The 17597-nt window shown below is 46.1% G+C and overlaps 1 protein-coding gene across 4 annotated transcripts in view; it reads right to left on the reverse strand.

Moving 5' to 3' along the window:
• Positions 1–505: 505 nt before the first annotated feature.
• Positions 506–17597, reverse strand: part of MAS1 (MAS1 proto-oncogene, G protein-coupled receptor) — an 89372-nt gene continuing 72280 nt past the window's right edge. For 3 of the 4 annotated variants that reach the window (XM_064360483.1, XM_064360484.1, XM_021670214.2), the window contains one exon: positions 506–12966. In XM_064360483.1, the coding sequence (XP_064216553.1) occupies positions 11953–12930 (978 nt within the window). In that variant the 5' untranslated portion in view covers positions 12931–12966 and the 3' untranslated portion in view covers positions 506–11952. The remainder of the gene's footprint in view (positions 12967–17597) is intronic. The other variant, XR_010336573.1, reaches the window with a different exon arrangement.

Genomic DNA, 17597 nt, shown 5'->3' on the forward strand with positions numbered 1-17597 from the left:
ACAAGGAGATGTATATAGAAAAGTTTTTAATCAGCAATGTTTCCACATTTCAAAAAAAAAAAAAAAACTTGGAAACAGTCCACTGACAAGAGGATAAATAAAATTTTATATATTTACCCACTGGAATATATTTTAGCATTCAAAATGAATGAACTACGCTACACACAAAGACATTGAATCACTCTGCATAATGCTGAGTGGAAAAAACAACATGAAGAAAACTACATGGAATATGACGTGATTTTTAGAGACTTCGAAAACACACAAAATAAACTATATATTATGTAGCACACAGATATGACAAAATGTTAATTGCAAGAGAGTGATAAAGAGAAAAAATTTAGGGTAGCGGTCAATGCAGGCATAAGAACATTAAACACGGACACCATATCTGCCTTGATGGAATTTTCAAAAGCAAAATCTGAGTGTGATACACAGGAAGGTAAAAAGGTAAGCCAATCATTTGTTAATATTATATGTATATATATATATATATATATATATATATGAAAGCTTTCTTTGTTCATTCATTCAACCTTTATTGAGACATGAAAACTGTTAAATATAAGGCCTCTCCGGAGACTTGTTGCTAAGGACAAAGAGTGGGGGGACCTGGGCTGGAGCATTCTGGGAAAGGAAAGGCTCCAAACTGCAGGGGGAGGTAGGGTGCATAAAGATATTTTGTTTTAAAACATTTAAGCTCCTTGGTGAAAGAAGATGTCTTAGGTTGGTACAAAAGGAATCACAATCTTTGCCTTTACTTTCCATGGCAAAAACTTTTGCACCAACCTATGGATACCTGCTAATTATGACATAATGCATCTTTTATTCATAACTGTGTGTACTGTTAATCTCTTTATCAAACCAGTTTCATTCTTCTTAGTTCCTTGTTTTGCCATGCTCTTGGCCTTGTGCATTATCATCTAATTCATCTTCTATTCTCTCCAAGACACTTTAGCACTGCCCTTCAGGCTTCCACCCCCATCTGCTTATGTCTTCCCTCTGTACCCTCCCACTTCCAGGTTCTGCTCCAGAACATTTATGCTGTTTGTGGCCCTCAGGGCGCAGGACCACGGGGTCCATTTTTAGCAGGAACAACCACCAGGTGAGATGGACTTGCGAGGTGGGAATTCCAGATACTCCCCGGAATCAGTACCCAAGTCCCCGCACAAAGTTCTCCACTATCTGGGTTCTTCTCTTGTTTGCAAGCGGTGTTGGTGCAGCTGAATGCAGAAGCTTCCATCAAAACCTGAAAACAGGACACTGGAGCAGCCCCAGTTCCATTTCCTCCGTGAAGTGTAAGCGTAACATACCCCACTGCAGCAGCTGGGCTGGAGGAGGAAGGCAGGCGAACACGTGAAGAGCCGAACACCAAGACTCGGTTCTCAACAGCGCAGCTCCGCACCACCTATCGCTCTGAAAGATCTGAAGCTTGAAGGAATGTCTTAATCTCTCCCCAGGGATTCCTCATGGCATCTATATGACATGTCAATTTCTCAACTTCCTCTTCAGGATAAACAGTGAAAGCGAATCTTTGGTCAGTATGGCAATGAATCTAATACTGAGTAAGATGAAGAGCAAAGCTGTGGGCTCAGGCCGTCACAGTTTGAATTCTGGTTCTAACACTGACTAGTTTCAGGACAGTGGGAATGCGTGAAGAGGTAGAATCTCCTCTGACTCAATCTCTGTTCTAATCTCAGGCTGTGAATCAGCCAGGGGCCGAGACCTCTGCTGGGAACGCTACCTGAGAACGTTTTCCCTGTCAAGGTCTCCACCATTTAACAGATACTTCTGAGATCTAAGATCCACTTTCTGCCTCATCTTCCGCATCAGCCCTTTTACTGAACTCGGATCAGCTCTGATGAGCCCCTCTGGTCACTTAGGGTCATCTCTTACCATGTGAGAGAGAGGGCATGGGCTCATCAGGCTTCACAGGCCACTTCCCAAGCATTATAACTTCATTCTGTTCTTCACTGTGCTGTTGTCTGTGCAGGGAGGGGAAGTGCGGGCCCCAGGGGCTGTCATATTTCTGTAGCCCTCAGCAATGTTCTGATGTTACTGGCATTGTCTTCCCTCACTTCTATACACCAACTTTATGAAAAATAAGGAAAATCATCAAAAGTTAGTGTCTTAGTCTGTTCAGGCTGCTATAACAAAATCCCATAAACTGGGTGGCTCATAAACAACAGAAATTGTTTCTCACACTTTTGGAGGCTGGAAAGTCTAAGGTCAAGGCACTTGCAGGTTCAGTGTCTGGTGAGGGCTGCTTCCTGGTTCATGGACAACACCTTCTCATGGTGTCCTCACATGGTGGAAGGGGTGAGGGAGCTAATGGGGGCCTCTTTTGTAAGGGCACGAATCTCATTCATGAGGGCCCTGCTTTCAGGACCCATTTACCTCCCAAGAACTCTACCTCCAAATATCATCACATGAAGGGTTAGGATTTCAACATATGAATCTGGGACTACACACGCATTCAGGACGTACCAATTGGACAGAAGTTCTGCAAGGAGAAGTCAAAGCAAGCAGGAATAGTCTAGCATGATAGTGCTTGAAGCATTGTGGGAGAGGGTGCTGAGCCGCTGTCCTGGAGGAGAAAATGGCGGGACATCGAGGACTAAGGCCACTAGGTTGATGGACACGCTTTATCCATATAGAGATAATATAGATGATTCTTTTCCATATGTCTACAGCTAAAATTCAACTGGAAAATACCATTTTTCTTAGTCTGTAGAAATGAAAGAAAAGATTTGGGGATGCTAAACCCTCCAGAAACACAGTCAGCATTGGCATTCACTCACTGGGTAAGCAAGCTCCTAGCTTAGTCAGATGCAAAAGGAAAACTGCCCCTCGGCTTTCATCTGTTTTCTCTCTTCTTGGAAGAAGAAAGACAGGAAGTGCTCAGTGGCTCAATTCAATTCTCATAGACATTCAACCATCTTCAACTAGAGCTCATGAGCCTGAAGGATTTCTAATGATGGTTTATTGTGTCATTATTTTGTTTTAAGTGTTTTAAGGAATGTTTGAGCTTTTGACATTTGCCTAAGGGCAACTAATTCTAAAGGGTACACTTTGATTAAAAGCATACGTCGATAAATCAATGTGATAATGACCTTTGCAGCTGAGTTCCTGAAAGATTTATCCTGCAACTTGGGACAAGGCTTATGTTCCTTGTTGAAGATAGTGATGGTACAGAACCTGCAAGTGCTAATCAACCCAGTATGAGGAATGTTCTGGTTTTTAATTTGTTAGCAACTACATTTTATTCATGCTGTACCCAGAAGCCATATGTGAGATCCTTATCCTTCTAAAAACCCGACACAAAATTCTTGTGCATGAACATTTTATTCCTGATCTCTAAAAAGTTTCAATAACTCCCTCTGAATCCAGAGAATATAGTTTGATACGAGTGAACAAAATGGTCCCTGAGTATATAGAATTGGAATTCTATTACAGCTAATGTACCTACTACAGAAAAATCTCTCATTTTTAAAATCACCTTGTGATTAACCCAAAACAGAATTTCTCAACTTAACACCAATCTCATCCATCAGGTTTGGATCAGGATGTCTGCTGATCCTTCTGCAAAGTTAAATCCACCAGGAAACAAGAAAGATTCGTCACCCCTGAGGTCAGGATTGTCAAACAGACGTGCTGCAGCCACACTGGAGAAAATTTCAGAAAGGGGAATTCCCAAAACACTCTTTGCTGGAGGTGGCAAAGTTCAGCCATTACCAAATCTGGCTGCCACGTGTTTTTGTAAAACCTGCAAGCTAAGAATAGCTTTTTACATTTTTAAATGATTGAAGGGGAAAAAAAGAATTTCTATGACATGAAAATTACATGAAATTCAATTTTTGCTGTTCATAATGAATTTGTTGGCGTGCAGCCATCCTCGTTCATCTAAGCACTGTCTGCTTTCACATGCCCACAGAGCTGTCACCGCAGCACAGGCTGGACAGTCCGCAAAGCCAAGAGTGGCTGCTATCCGGCCCTGGACAGCGGCTTCACTAGAATCAGGGGAGTCTGCACTCACTCGGCAATACAGGTTTGCGATGGGTTGTTTAATTGGCCTTGTGTCTTTGCCCCTTGCTGGAGACAGTGCCAGTGTTCCACTCACAGGAGTGAAATCGAACAGGAGGTTTGTCTTCATCCTTCATCACCCAAGCTTGGCTTGGTGCCCGCCTTAGGGCCATGTGCTGCCCAGAATCCTGAGAAACACATCGAGTGCCTTGAAAGTACAATAACTTTTTTATTGTGGTAAAATGTACATAACCTAAAATTTACCATCTGAACCATTTTTAAGAATACAGTACAGTGGGGTTAGCTCCGTGCCCCTTGTTGTGCAACCGATCTCCAGAACTTTTTCATCCTCCCAAACTGAAATTCAATCCCTATTAAACACTAACTCCCCACTCCCTCCTCCCTCCAGCCCTGGCCACCACCATTCTACTTTCTGTCTCTATGAAGCTGACAACTCTAAGTCCCTCCTATGTATGGGATCATACAGTCTTTGTCCTTCTGGGACTGGCTTATTTCACTTTGCATAAGGTCCTCAAGAAATAATTAACATTTGCTTGATGCTTGAAATTTAACCCAGAATTTCAGAATTTCCTTATGCATTATTTCACTTACTTGGCACAGCTACTTTGTGGGGTAGGTTACTTTTATTCCATGATAGCAGATGCCGTTGGTCAGCCCTGAAGCCACTCCTGTGGTCACTTGCAGGTAGAGCCTGTACCTGCCCATGGCTCCCTGCGCCGCTGTGCCTGGACATATTTCCTGCTACGGCTCATGCTCGGCCTGAGCACAGGGCAGGCCAGGAAGAGCTGGGGGTTGACATGGGGGTGACTTTCCCTATTGAGGGAAGGAGGTGGAAGTCAGCGCCATGGCACCTTTGCCCCTCCAGGAGGACAGTTCTGAGGTGGGGCCACACTGTCCTGGGCCCTTGTTCACCTTCACTCACGCTTTGTTGACTTCCTCCTTTCTCTGTCCAAATTCTCCGCTTCCTCCCATGCTCCTCGGGATGACACCTACATAAATTACTTGCACTAAATCCTTGTCTCAGGATCTGCTTTGGGTAGAACTCCTACTCAGTCACCAGTCACAGAGATTAACTTGTTGACTTTCACCCAGCTACTAAGTAGACAGTCAGGCTTCTAGTCCTGTTATCTCATTCCTGAGGTCTCTGCTTCAGGCATTGACAGGCTGGTGTTGGCCGAAAGGCACCATACAGGGAGCGTTAGCATCAAATCTGAAATCACTCATTCCCCACAGGAATGTCTGCAGGAACAATAACCTCAGCCAGGGCACCTTGCAAAGATGCTGAAGACCTTAGACTGCTCTGTAGAAACGTTATACTCCGTGAACCAGTCCTAAGTCCAGCAGGATACACCTAATCTGTCAAGATTGTTTATCATAAATAAATTTGGGATTTATAGATTTTGGGGGCAGGGAAGGCTGGAGAAGGGGGGCAGGTAGTCATGTAAGTATATTCTACCTGTGTAATGACCAAAGTGCAAACTGGAGGCACCGCCAAACTCCACCGGTTTCCTGTGAGAACAATGTGTCTTTATATACACTCCTCAAAACTCATCAATCAATGTCAAACTAAAGTGTGTGCCGATGTAGGAGGAGGAGACATTTTGGGGGAGCTCAACAAGGTGGCAGAATAGAAGATTCTCTGGACTCATTCCCCCCACAGAAAAATATTCAAACTATTCAAAGACAAGAATACCACCCTGAATTCACCAGAACTTGGGGGAGAAGCTGAGAAACCCCCAGGGTCCACAGAACTGAAAGAAGCCACAACTGGTAAGAGAAACAATAATTTCAGACCATGCCACCGCCCTCTGCTGGCATAACGCCACTCAGAGAATGTCCTTAGATCCACCGTTTCCAAGGTGACAGGGAGGAATTAGAGGGGAACATTCTATCTCCCCACTGATCTGGTAATCTTCATGGGACACCCACTCTGACCCCGTCCTACAGGAACCACCGGGAATGCCAGGATAGCTGAATGACCTGGGGTGAACTTGGGACAAAAAGCCAAGCACTGATTGCAGCAACTGGTCTCACTCTGTCGCCCAGGCTGGAGTGCAGTGGTGGGATTTCTGCTCACCACAACCTTTGCCTCCTGGGTTCAAGTGATTCTCCTGCCTCAGCCTTCCGTGTAGCTGGGATTACAGGCACCAACCACCACACCAAGCTAATTTTTATATTTTTAGTAGAGACAAGGTTTTCACCATGTTGGCCAGGCTGGTCTCAAACACCTGACCTCAGGTGATCCACCCGCCTCAGCCTCCCAATGTGCTGGAATTACAGGCTAAAGCCACCATGCCCAGCCAATATTTCTGTCTTTACTTAATGGTTACTTTTGCTGAATATCAGAAAGTGGGCACTATTTGCAAAAATATCTGAAGACTTCAGCAGTTTTCCCAAGAGCCTCTCTTCAACATTTGATATTCAAACCCGTCTTTTTAGAAGCTCCCATCTCACCATCATCCTTGTTTATTTTCCTCTGATCCGACTGGTAACAGGTCTCACTCTGCTCCACATCTTTTATCAATAGTTGAAGTGTTATTTTAGCAGTTCTGTGATACCTCTCTTGCCAACTTTACAGAATCCTGAATGTTCGCCAAGATCATCAATTTAAGTTCGAGGACAGTTTGCATAGTGTTTACATTGACTCTTAGGCATCACCAGACTGACCCACCAAACTGTAGGTGAGGCAGGGAAAGAGACTGTAGTGCTAAGCAGAGAGAGGCCTGATGGGATCAGTTTTATAAGTGATACATTTGCTAATGTTTTCATATTGAGGATTTTTGTTTCCCACATAACCTTGCAAAGTTAAACAGTCAAATGTTAGGTAAAGAGAAAAAAAGGTTCCTGTTTGTGGAACCAAACAAGCAAATACATGATTGCTCGCACCTCCTCCTTTCTTCACTCCTACCACCCGCTCCTCACCTCCTCATTCAGCAGCCTGAACACCTGGCTGTCTTGCCTTGCACTGCTCCTTTCCATGAGAAACAGCACAGGAAAAAGTATGTATGACTTAATGTGTTATCCTTTCCAGGGATTATTTGTAATTTTAGAAGAGGTTGAATAAAAAGACAAATTTCAACCTAATGGAGTTACTCTTCTGATGGTGAAATTGTAGGGACACCCATAAAGCATATTCTCAGTGCTCCTTATACAACTCCATGAAGGCCACCAGTAATCCCATCTCCATCTCCATCAGTCACTGGGGTTGTGAGGCACAAAGGGAGGGATGGCTGTTGGTGGCTCTCCAGTTGCTCATCTCAGTTCATACAATTCTGTCTCCAGAGAAATAAGCAGCGTGTGTGGTGGGGAGCAGGCTAGTCAAGACCAGTGGTCTGTTCGCCAACCCTCCTCCATCCTGCTTCCTGAAAATTCTGCCCTCCCTTATCCTGGACTGAAATTGATGGTGCAGGACAGAGGGGGAGAATTGCTGGAGAAATGCCATCAGGAAGGCAATAGGGAAAGGGGGCTGGAGCATCTTAGCCAGGGTGTCACCTTAGCCAGGGAGGGACATGCCAAGTTCCCCCTGAGTACCCAGGAGAGAGGCCAATATGCAGGAGATGTAGCTAGATCAGCAGGGGATGACAGGGATGTCTGGAAGCATTCTTCCAGTTGCTTGTATTCCCTTTGTGTAAAGGGGAGCCAGCCATCATTTGCCAAGAGTGAGAACAGGAAAGATATGGAAAGTTTGAGAAAGAAAAAGCATGACACAGTTATCCAGGAACTCAGCTTCCAGAGGCTCTCCTGAGTCTCTAATGCTTGAGCTGGATGCAGATGGATAAATGCAATTTGCTAGATTTAAAAAAGGTAGAGCAATCTGTGCAAAGGGAATAGCATAGCAAGGGGGACAGGGTGACTAGTGGTGTCCTTTACTAAAAAAGGAATAGGTGTGGGCTGGGTGCAGTGGCTCACACATGTAATCCCAGCTACTCAGGAGACTAAGGCAGGAGAATTGCTTGAACCCAGGAGGTGTGAGCCGAGATCACACCACTGTACTCTAGCCTGGGTGGCAGAGCAAGACTCCGTATAAAAAAAAAGGAATGGGGAATGATGGGGAAATGAATAGGTTACAAGCACCTGTAAGACATTGGATCAAAAAGTCCATTAGACGGTTGGACATGTTATATAAATTTTCAGGGCCTCAAAAGAAGTAGCACTCAAATATTAATTTTCTCAGCAAGGCAATTTACTTCTCTAGAAGGGTGTGTCTCACAGATGGAGCAATGGTGAGAGCAGACCTGGACAAGGGAGGGGAATGGGGTTCTTATTCCTGATGCAGGTAGCCCCTACTGCTGTGTCATTCCCCTATTGGCTAAGGTTGGACCACACAGCCTAAACTAATTCCGACTGGCTATTTTAAAGAGAGCAGGGGTACAAGCCAGAGTGGCAGGGTGGGTAGTTTGGTGGGAAGAACAGTTAGGAACAAGTCAGAGCAGGTGACCAGGGGAACAGATGTGAACTACTGATTAGCAGGAAAGTTGTTTACTGAAACTAGAGGCAAGGGGGCACAGAGAACCAGGAAGTTAAACTTCAAAATGGAGAACTGAATAAGAGAGCTGAACATACTGACATACTGTTTCTTTGAAGAGAAACTTGGAGTTCATTATATCTAACAGATACACAGGACTGGAGCCCAGCAAAGAATTCTGGTCAGCAAATGTCAATGTGAGGTTCATTAATAAGCAGATGGTTATCAGTCCAGATCCAGGGAGAGTTCTCAGGAAGAGGAGAGCAGCGGTCCAGCCACTGAATTATGGAAAATGTGGTCATTTAAGGGAGGAGCAGTAGAAGAGGGAGGGAAGAAGTGAGAGGATTCCAATCGGGAAGATAGGATTCAAAAAGAGAGCTGGAGAGAAAAAGTAGCAAACTACAATCGAAGAAAAGAGATCATTTCAGGAAGACTGTGGGTACTAAATGTCACAAAAGGCACAGGTAGAAAACAGCCCATCAGATTTAGCACCATGGAAGTTACTCACCGTCCTAGCTGTACCAATCTCTCTATGACGGTCAGGCTGCAACACAACTGGCAGGGTGTTGAGGGGTAAATTGTGGCAAGAGTCAGGACAGTGAGTGTGGAAGAGCCTTTCTAGAAGGTGGTTTGGAAGGAAGGGAGTGAGGGGAGATAAAAGCCGAAAAGGACTATGGGGCAAGGAATGACTTCTGGTCAGGCAGAAACAATTTGAGCCTATTTATATGTGCAAGGGAAACAGCCGAGAGGGGTGCAGTGGATTCGACCACCACAGCAAATGAGCTGGGGCTACAGCAGTGAGCAAAGCTATGTCCCTGCCCACAAGGAGCTTATAGTCTAGCGTGAAGAGACAGAGAATGAGCAAATAAGCAAATCAATATATAGCACGACGAGTGCAAGTATATCCCCACCCTGGTGGGCAGGGGAGGGAACAGAAGAGGGTGTGTGCAGTGTGGGGGTGGCAGGAAGCCCCCTACTGCAGTGACCTCTGCCACACAATTTTTTTTCCTAACACTTGCCTAACAAACTTGTGTGCAGCCTGGCATTGTGGTTATGCAGTGTCTCTCTCTCCTGTGACACACGGCAGGGGTTTCCACTTCGCCGTCTTGGCCATGCACACATTAGGGTGTTCTGCAGAGAAGGCTGTCCATGAATATTTGTCCTAGGAATGCTACAAACCCTTGCCCTGCAGTTAGGACAGGCACTATCAAAACGATCTCCTCCCAGACCCGGGGAATTCTCAGAAGTGGCACCTAGTAACCTAAAATGACTTAGACAAATTGTCTGAATGCCTAAAGGGTACAAATTATTTCGTATTCTCTACACATTTGCAAATTTACTTAAATCTTCTCGTTTTAGTTTTAATTTTACAGTTCACTTTGTCAATGGGTTTCGGGGAAGAGAGAAAGAAATTAGTCTTTACAACCCTGCTAAACTCTGAATCCTACCTCTTGATAAGGCATCATTTTAAAAGGTTAGAAGAATTTCTGTATTCATTATCACATTTGACTTCCCCACTTTAGCTGCAGAAAAACAGTAACTAGGGGCTTCCTATTGGTTCACCATATTTTCCTTTGGCAGAAATTCCTTGTGTTTGATAGTCTTTAGGGTCCTCTTTGAGACTAAGATCCCCTTTGAGATGAGATGGGGTTGGCCCCTTTCGCTATCCCAGAGCCCAGCATGCAGCACACACAGGAGAGGACAGGAAACAGAGGGGAGTCGCTCTGATCTCCATAATCTGTTCCTTCCCAGCGAAGATACTCCATTTTCAGCCAAAACAAGATCATTCTAAATGTCATTGCTCCACACCCCATCTGGGCTTCTAAAAGCAAACTGTCTTGTTTCTGAATCAGATGTCGTCACCCACTGAAAAGCCTCCTGCATCCAAGCTTGGCTGGCAGTGGGGTCCTGGCTTGAGGGGAGAGACTCATCTCCCCCAGTGAAGCTGTCCCCATCATTTCTTTTGAGAAAGGAAGAGGATAGGGAAGGACCAGCAGCAACAGAGAATGATTTCATCACCACCTCTCTGACCTTTTAAAGAGCAAACAGTTAAAACAAATACTAACAGGCTTGTTTCTATGGGCCTGAACATTTTACAACCTGTAGAATCATGTGACACATTGTCATTTTTGTGGAACTCCTAGAAGGGACAGAAGGAAATAAACATAGCTATGCAGTCATAGGCCGAGACGGGCTTCACAGCTAAAACCCAGGACATGCAGTGTCTGGAGGGCAACTCATGGCAGGCAGGAGGCAGAGCCCGCCCCGGAGTGCTGAGTAAAGAGGTTGAGGAAGTCATGCAAGGATCTGTCATGAGTAAAAATGTCAGAGTCCTCCAGGATGTGACCAGATTCTCATTAACCCGTGCCACTGAGCCTCCTTCCAGGTATGATGCAAAAAAAAAAAAAAAAATGCCTCAGGAAAAGAGGAGGCAGAGAGGTGCAGAGACCCGCACTTGGCTGCAGGTGAGAACTCTGGCTATAAATAACCCATTGCTTCGTGGGCGGGGGAGGGCCACAGTCACCCCTAGGAACTCATACATTCAACTCCATTTGTAAAAATTTATATGCAATCAAAGGATTTCAAAACACAGACTTTCGTTTCATCTAGTATTCCCGCAGAGGGAGGGAAGCCATGAAAAACTCCTCGACTGGTGGCCAAATGTATTTCTTCACAACCTGAAATGATGCACTAGCACATGGCTGGTTAGAGCACAACATCTGCGATGTTTTTCAATAGAGGTGTTATGCCATGAAAAGCTTTCATGCCGCAAGCAAAAAGAAGATCATTGCAAATTTACATTCAACATGTAAAAACACATAATAACTTCTGTACATGATAGAGCCGTGTGTATGTTTGTGTGTGTGCTTTACAAAACAAAAATTTACATTTTGTCTACCATTGAAGGAAGTGAGGAGAGACTGATGTTTAATGAACATCCACAATGTGCCAGGTGCTTTGCAAGCGTTATCTTCTCATTTCATCCTCACAGCAGACCTAGGAGGTATAGACTATTGCTGTGACCATTTTATGAGTGAGGAAATGAGGCTCTGAGAGGTTTAACAACTTGCCTGAGGTCACACAGAAAGCAACCTTTGTACTTCCTGCTACTTGGAGCTGCCTCCTCAAGTTCCAACAGTTTTGTTACCACCTTCTCCTGTACACATCTGTAAATCTTCCTGCTAAAGTCATTTTTGTGGTTCATGGTAAAATGCTGCCAAAAGAGCTGAAAGAATAGAAAGAGTCTTTGTTAAGAACAGAAATGACAGGTCATTTCCAGAAGATATAGTACAAGAGTTCAATTTCATCATTAATTAGTATCTCATGTGTATGGGATGAGATGTTCTTCTGTATCACATTTAGGAGATACGTAAGTTATAGTCCAAGCACAAACTGAAAATGACCTGTTCAACCATTTTTATCCACAACTTCCCTCACAATTCTTAGACGATGGTCTCAACCGTGACAGTATTCCAGTTGTCTTCCTGGCGCCTGGGTTGCATTTCGTCTTTGAAAGCCCTCGTCAGAACAACTTTTAAGGACTCCTTGAATCGCTTCTTCTTACTGCTTCCGACAAAGAAGTAAATGAAAGGGTTGGCGCTACTGTTGATGGTGGAGAAGAGCAGGGAAATATGGTGGAGATTCCCAAAGGTGGACCAATACTCATAGTACAGTAGGTAAAGGAGTCTCATGGGCATGGCGAAGATGAGGAATATAATGATGGTGACCATGATGACGATGTACAGCTTGGAGGAATGGGAAGCCCAGGTGTTCTTCCGGATCTTCACGACCAAGATGGTGCTGGACACCAGCATGAGGGGCGTGAAGACCAGGAAGCTCAGGACGGCTATAAAGATGATGACCGCCCGGCAGTCACTTCGAGAGTGACTCTTTTCTTCTCTGTCGATGCACATGACATACTCCATGGTGGTCACCAAGCAAGAAAGAGCCCACAGGAGGGCACAGACCAACGCCGACTGGTACTTGGGGCGATGGCATCGGTACCAGATGGGGTAAAGGACTGACAGGCACCTCTCCACACTGATGGCAGTCAGCAGATAGAGGCCCGTGTTGTAGCCAAACAGAAAAGTCACCGATAACGTGACAATTGTGTAGTAATGGCCAGAAGAAATCTCATAATCTAAAGCATAGTCAATAGACAGGATGAAAATACAGAAGAGCAGTGAGATGTCCGCGATAGACAAGTGGGTGATGTAGATAGTGAAGGGATTTCTTCTCATCCGGAAGCACAGGAACCAGAGGAGAATTCCATTCTCAACAAACCCCACTGGGGAGATGCTCATGATGACCCAGTGCACGATGGGGATTTGCCGATGTACATTCCTGTCTGAGGCATTCCCGCTGGTGGAGAAGTTCGTAGGCTCCTCAACAACAAATGATGTCACGTTTGACCCATCCATGAGGAGGCCTCAGGCTGGACCTCTTCAGGTAATTTTCTATAAATACGTCCAAAACAAAAACAAACACAAAAAGCCTTGAAAATTGTTGGATTGGAATAAAAGGGAGAAATTCAGCTATAAATCATCATCTTCATGTTATAAAAAAAAAATTTTTAACAGAATATACAATTATCTTTACCACAATGATAAGATTAGACCTTTAGGACCTGATAAGAAAGCTAACTGAGACCTGATAAGAGAGAGAACTGACTGAATGGCCCTTTTTGATCCCCAGTGATAGCCATTCACTCTGTATTATTGTCTGCTTGTGGCCAGGCAAGAGTGGTGGAATCCCCCGTGGAGGATCCATTTCTAGTTCTGGCTCAAGCTCTCCTAATGGCATTTTGAAAATCATCTTCTGTGCCTCCATTCATTTGCCGGAGGGACCAGGTTGACTGCATTGAGACTTGATGACAAAATGAACGTTTGGGCAGCGCTGCCATTCTTTAATACATGAAGCACCATAAGCAGCGGGTAAGGAGAGGGAGTGCCTGGGACAGTGGGTTTAATGCTGTACCAATATTGCTTAAAGTGTGAACAATGGAAAGGCATTTATTTTACACAGCTTCAGTATCTGCAACAAAGCTGGGTGCCTGCTCAGACTACGTAAGCCAGGCAAGCCAACGCTGTGTGGAGTGGATGGAGAACCCTAACAAGATGTATGTTCATCCCCACAGACCACAGGCCAGATGGTGCAGGAAACACCATTGCCAGATGCCAGGCAAAGCACTCACCCAAACCAGGAAAAATGCTCAGCGTTTGAGGCTGCAAAGTAAAGATTCTCAGAAACTTTCCCCCACACTTTACCAATTACAAAATGAATATATGCACAGCTCTGCCCTCTTGCTATAACAAAACACCCCACCACTGGGAAGGAAAAGGAGGCTGTCAACAGAGATCATTTCCCTTGTTTCAAATCTAACTTGTCTTTGGCTTTTAAAAGTGATTTTTAGGCTGGACACCGTGGCTTATGCCTGCAGTCCCAACACTTTGGAAAGCCAAGGCATGGGGATTGCCTGAGCCCAGGAGTTTGAGAACCAGCCTGGGCAACATGGCAAACCCCGTCTACACAAAAACATAAAAATCAGCCAGGCATGGTGGCGTATGCCTGTAGTCCCAGCTGCTTGAGAGGCTGAGGTTGGAGGATCGCTTGAGCCTGGGAAGTTGAAGCTGCAGTGAGCCATGATCACGTCTCTAAACGCCAGCCTCGGTGACAGAGCAGACCCTGTCTCAAAAAATATGTTTTTCCTAGTTGGTGTGCATGCATGTGTATAGGCATGAGTAAAACATTGTTTTTTGCTTTCTGAAATTTGTCCTTAGGAAGTCGATCAAAAGAATATTTTTAATGAGTAGATATCTGCCTTTTCCTCATGAGCTCACCTGAAGCAGAATAATACATAAATGTGTTATTTTGTGGCACTTGAATGACTCTGGTGATAGTAGATGTTTCCAGAACTGAGTCAGCAGAGCCCCAGCACATGCAGGACCCTGGGACTGATCTCAGTACAGCCGGGCCTGGATCCTGGGCCAGCAGGTGGCCTTTGGGTTGGTGAAATGGGTGTTTCCTTCCAGCGATGTGATCCAGGCACCCAGGAGGCCCCTGCTTCCGTGGTCCCGATCACGCCTCTCCCACTGACACTTCGCTCAGTTGTTCGAGTATGATGCAGGAAATTGCTTTCACTGGAGGAGAGCCTCCTTTTACTTCATAGTTAGAAGACAGGGTCCCCGACAGGAACCCACACAGGATGAGAGCTCACATGCCATGTCATGGCTAACCAAAGACCTGCTGTAGAGACCAGGCCTTGTGAGACGTTTGCAAGTAAGACCACCATGTTCCCCAAATTCTGCCTCCACACATGTACCCCCGCGCCAGGCACTGTTCTAGGCACTGGGATACGGCAGGAAACAAAGTGCCGAGCTGGTGGAGTCCATATTCCAGTGGGGAGGCAGTCGATCAGCAAAAACAGTAACAGCAACAACAAACAAGCTGATGTCAGAGAGTAAAAAGTGCAAGGAAAAAAGGAAAGCAGCATGAAAGGCCAGGAGTGGCAGAGGCTGAGGTTCCCTCGTCCATGGAGTGATGGGAAAGGTCTCACTAGTGAGGTCACACTTGGGCAAAGACACGAAGGAAGTAGGCGACGTAGGCCTGCAGCTTCCCGGGGGAAAAGGATTCCAAGCTAAGGGAACGACAAGTTCAAAGTTCCAGAAGCAGGAGCCAGCCAGGAGTGAAGAACTGCAGGGAGGCCGGCGAGGCTGGGACGGCCCGGCTAGAACAGTCAGGTGCTGAGGGCAGGGGTCGTTGGCGGTCAGGTGCCAAAGGGCTTTGCAGGCTGTTGCTTTTACTCCCAGTGAGACAGTAAACCGCAGGAGGTTCTGAGAGGAGGAATGTGGTTAACTTGAGGGGACTGAGGCGTGAACAGCCTCGGCGTGGCCTCTGTGTTCAGGTGACACTCTAGGGGCCATGGCAGGAAGGAGGAGGCCAAGTGGGAGGTGAAGGCACTGTTCTGCACACAGGGAGGATGTTAGCATGGACCAGGTTGTGGCAGAGGCAGTCATATCTGGTGCGAGGTCTTTGATTTGATTCACTGACGGAAGACATATGTGTTGTGGTAGAAAGAGAGAATACGTGTTTAGCCATTTGCTGAACGGACAGGTGTGGGTGCAGCGGGTTAGCAGGGGCTATGGGTTTGAGAAGCCTGCGAGCCAGCCAGGGCCATGTCCAGAGGAGCGTCAGGAGCCGGGGACAGTTGTAGCCTGGGGATATGAATGTGGGTGTTGTATGCAAACAGGTGGAATTTGAAGCCATGTGTCAAGCCAAGATATGAGTGTCTGTGAAATATGGGCAATTAAAAAGGAGAAGAGGTTCAAGGACTGGGCCTCGAGCATTTCAAAATTAGAGGCTGAAGAGATGAGGAAGAAGGCGAGAAAACTGAGGAGGGCCTGACAGAGAGACAGGAGGACAACAGGGGGAAAAGGGCACCCAGGAGACCAGGTAAGAACAAGCTCGAGGAGAAGAAAGTGTAATCAACTGGGCTAAATTCTACTGCAAGTTCAAGTGGGCTGAGACCGGGAACTTGATATTGACCATGGGAGTGGAGCCATTGCTGACCTTGGTCAGAGCAGTTTCAGTAGACCGGACAAAATGAATGCCTGATGCAAGTGGTTTAGAGAGAATGGGAGGAGAGTAGGTGGAGACAGTGAGTGTAGACAACCCTCTTGGGGGCTGTGGGATTAAGAGAAGTGTGATAAACGGATAAGAATTATCCAGTAAAAAGCAAACAATTGAGTTGGGAAGTAGAGGTCTAGAGCTGGGTGGAGTCACGGCCTTCGCCAGAGCATGATTCATACCTGGTGAAGGGGAAGGCAGCGTGTGTGGCTGCAGACACAGTGAGGTGGGTAGAGGTGGCTGTGGGAGTGCCCAAGGGGGAGAAGTTGTCTTCTGAATGCACAGTATCTCTTTATCAGCAAAGTAAGGAGCAAGGTCATCAGCGAAGAGTGAGGAGATGTTAAGGGTTTAAGGAAAGAGGGCAAGATGTGAAATAAATGAGTGCAAGAAAGGGCTAGGGACATACAGGAAGTGCAGGATCTCCAGTCAGGCTAACCTAGAGCCCGCTCAGGCTGGTGCTCGGGAACCCGGGAGAGACCACTCAGCCTCGCCTGTGCTGCTCTCCAGCTCGGTTCAGCTGTCCAGGAGCCGGCATGGAGAAAGGGGAGGGCTGGATTTTACCAGGGCTGGGGGTTACCAGGTGGGTACGAAGCAGAGCTGGGGTCAAAGGAAGCGAAGCATGTGAAAGCCAAGGGCTACGATGGTGGGATGTGGAGCCCAACTGGATTAGGAGAAAAGGGAGGGCACGAGGGGGGTAACAAACGTGATCAGGAAATAGCGACATATCAGAGGTCCCAGTGGTGTCAGGGAATCACTGAAGTCCCCATACTAAAGGCACTGAAGGGGATGCAGGAGGTGGGGGCTGAGGAACATGATGCTTGAAACTGGGCTTGGGGCGGTGTAGTTTTTACCTGTATTGAGTGCACAGCATGACCATGTAAAAGAAGAGCTGAGGGAGGGTGGAGGACAAGATCATTCGAGCTGAGAGCAGAACCTGGAGACGCAGGGCTGGGAGAATCATCCACAGATGCTGAAATCGCTGAGAAATAGTGTTGGAGACCAGAAATATCGGTGGAAAAAATGGCTGTAATCAAATCATCAGGGAATCTGGGAGAGCAGCCCAGGGTCTGAAGTGGCCACAGCAAGGACGGCGGGCAGCGGTACAGTGGCCAGCACGCACTTCAGAGCAGGTGTTCTGTTGCTCCTGCTGCTGCTGGTGTGGAGAGAGGGAAGGAAAGTAACTCAGAGTACACAAAAGTCGGGGTAAGAAGGGCCTGGACCGCGCTGTTCAACAGAAACACAACAGGTGGGCCACCTGTGTAAGTGAAGCAGGAGCCACATTAAAGCAAGTAAAAAGAAACCAGCAAAATCCATTTTAATAACATACTTTATTTAGCCTCATGTGTTGAAAATATTATTTCAACATATCATCAACACAAAAATACGCTCTTTTCTACACTGATGTATACTTAGTAGTCCCCTAGACGCAGCGGGTATTTCACCCTTACAGGGCATCTTGCTT

The sequence above is a fragment of the Aotus nancymaae genome, unplaced genomic scaffold (assembly GCF_030222135.1).
Source record: "Aotus nancymaae isolate 86718 unplaced genomic scaffold, 86718_ANA_hifiasm-v0.15.2.pri h1tg000040l, whole genome shotgun sequence".
NCBI lineage: Eukaryota > Metazoa > Chordata > Mammalia > Primates > Aotidae > Aotus > Aotus nancymaae.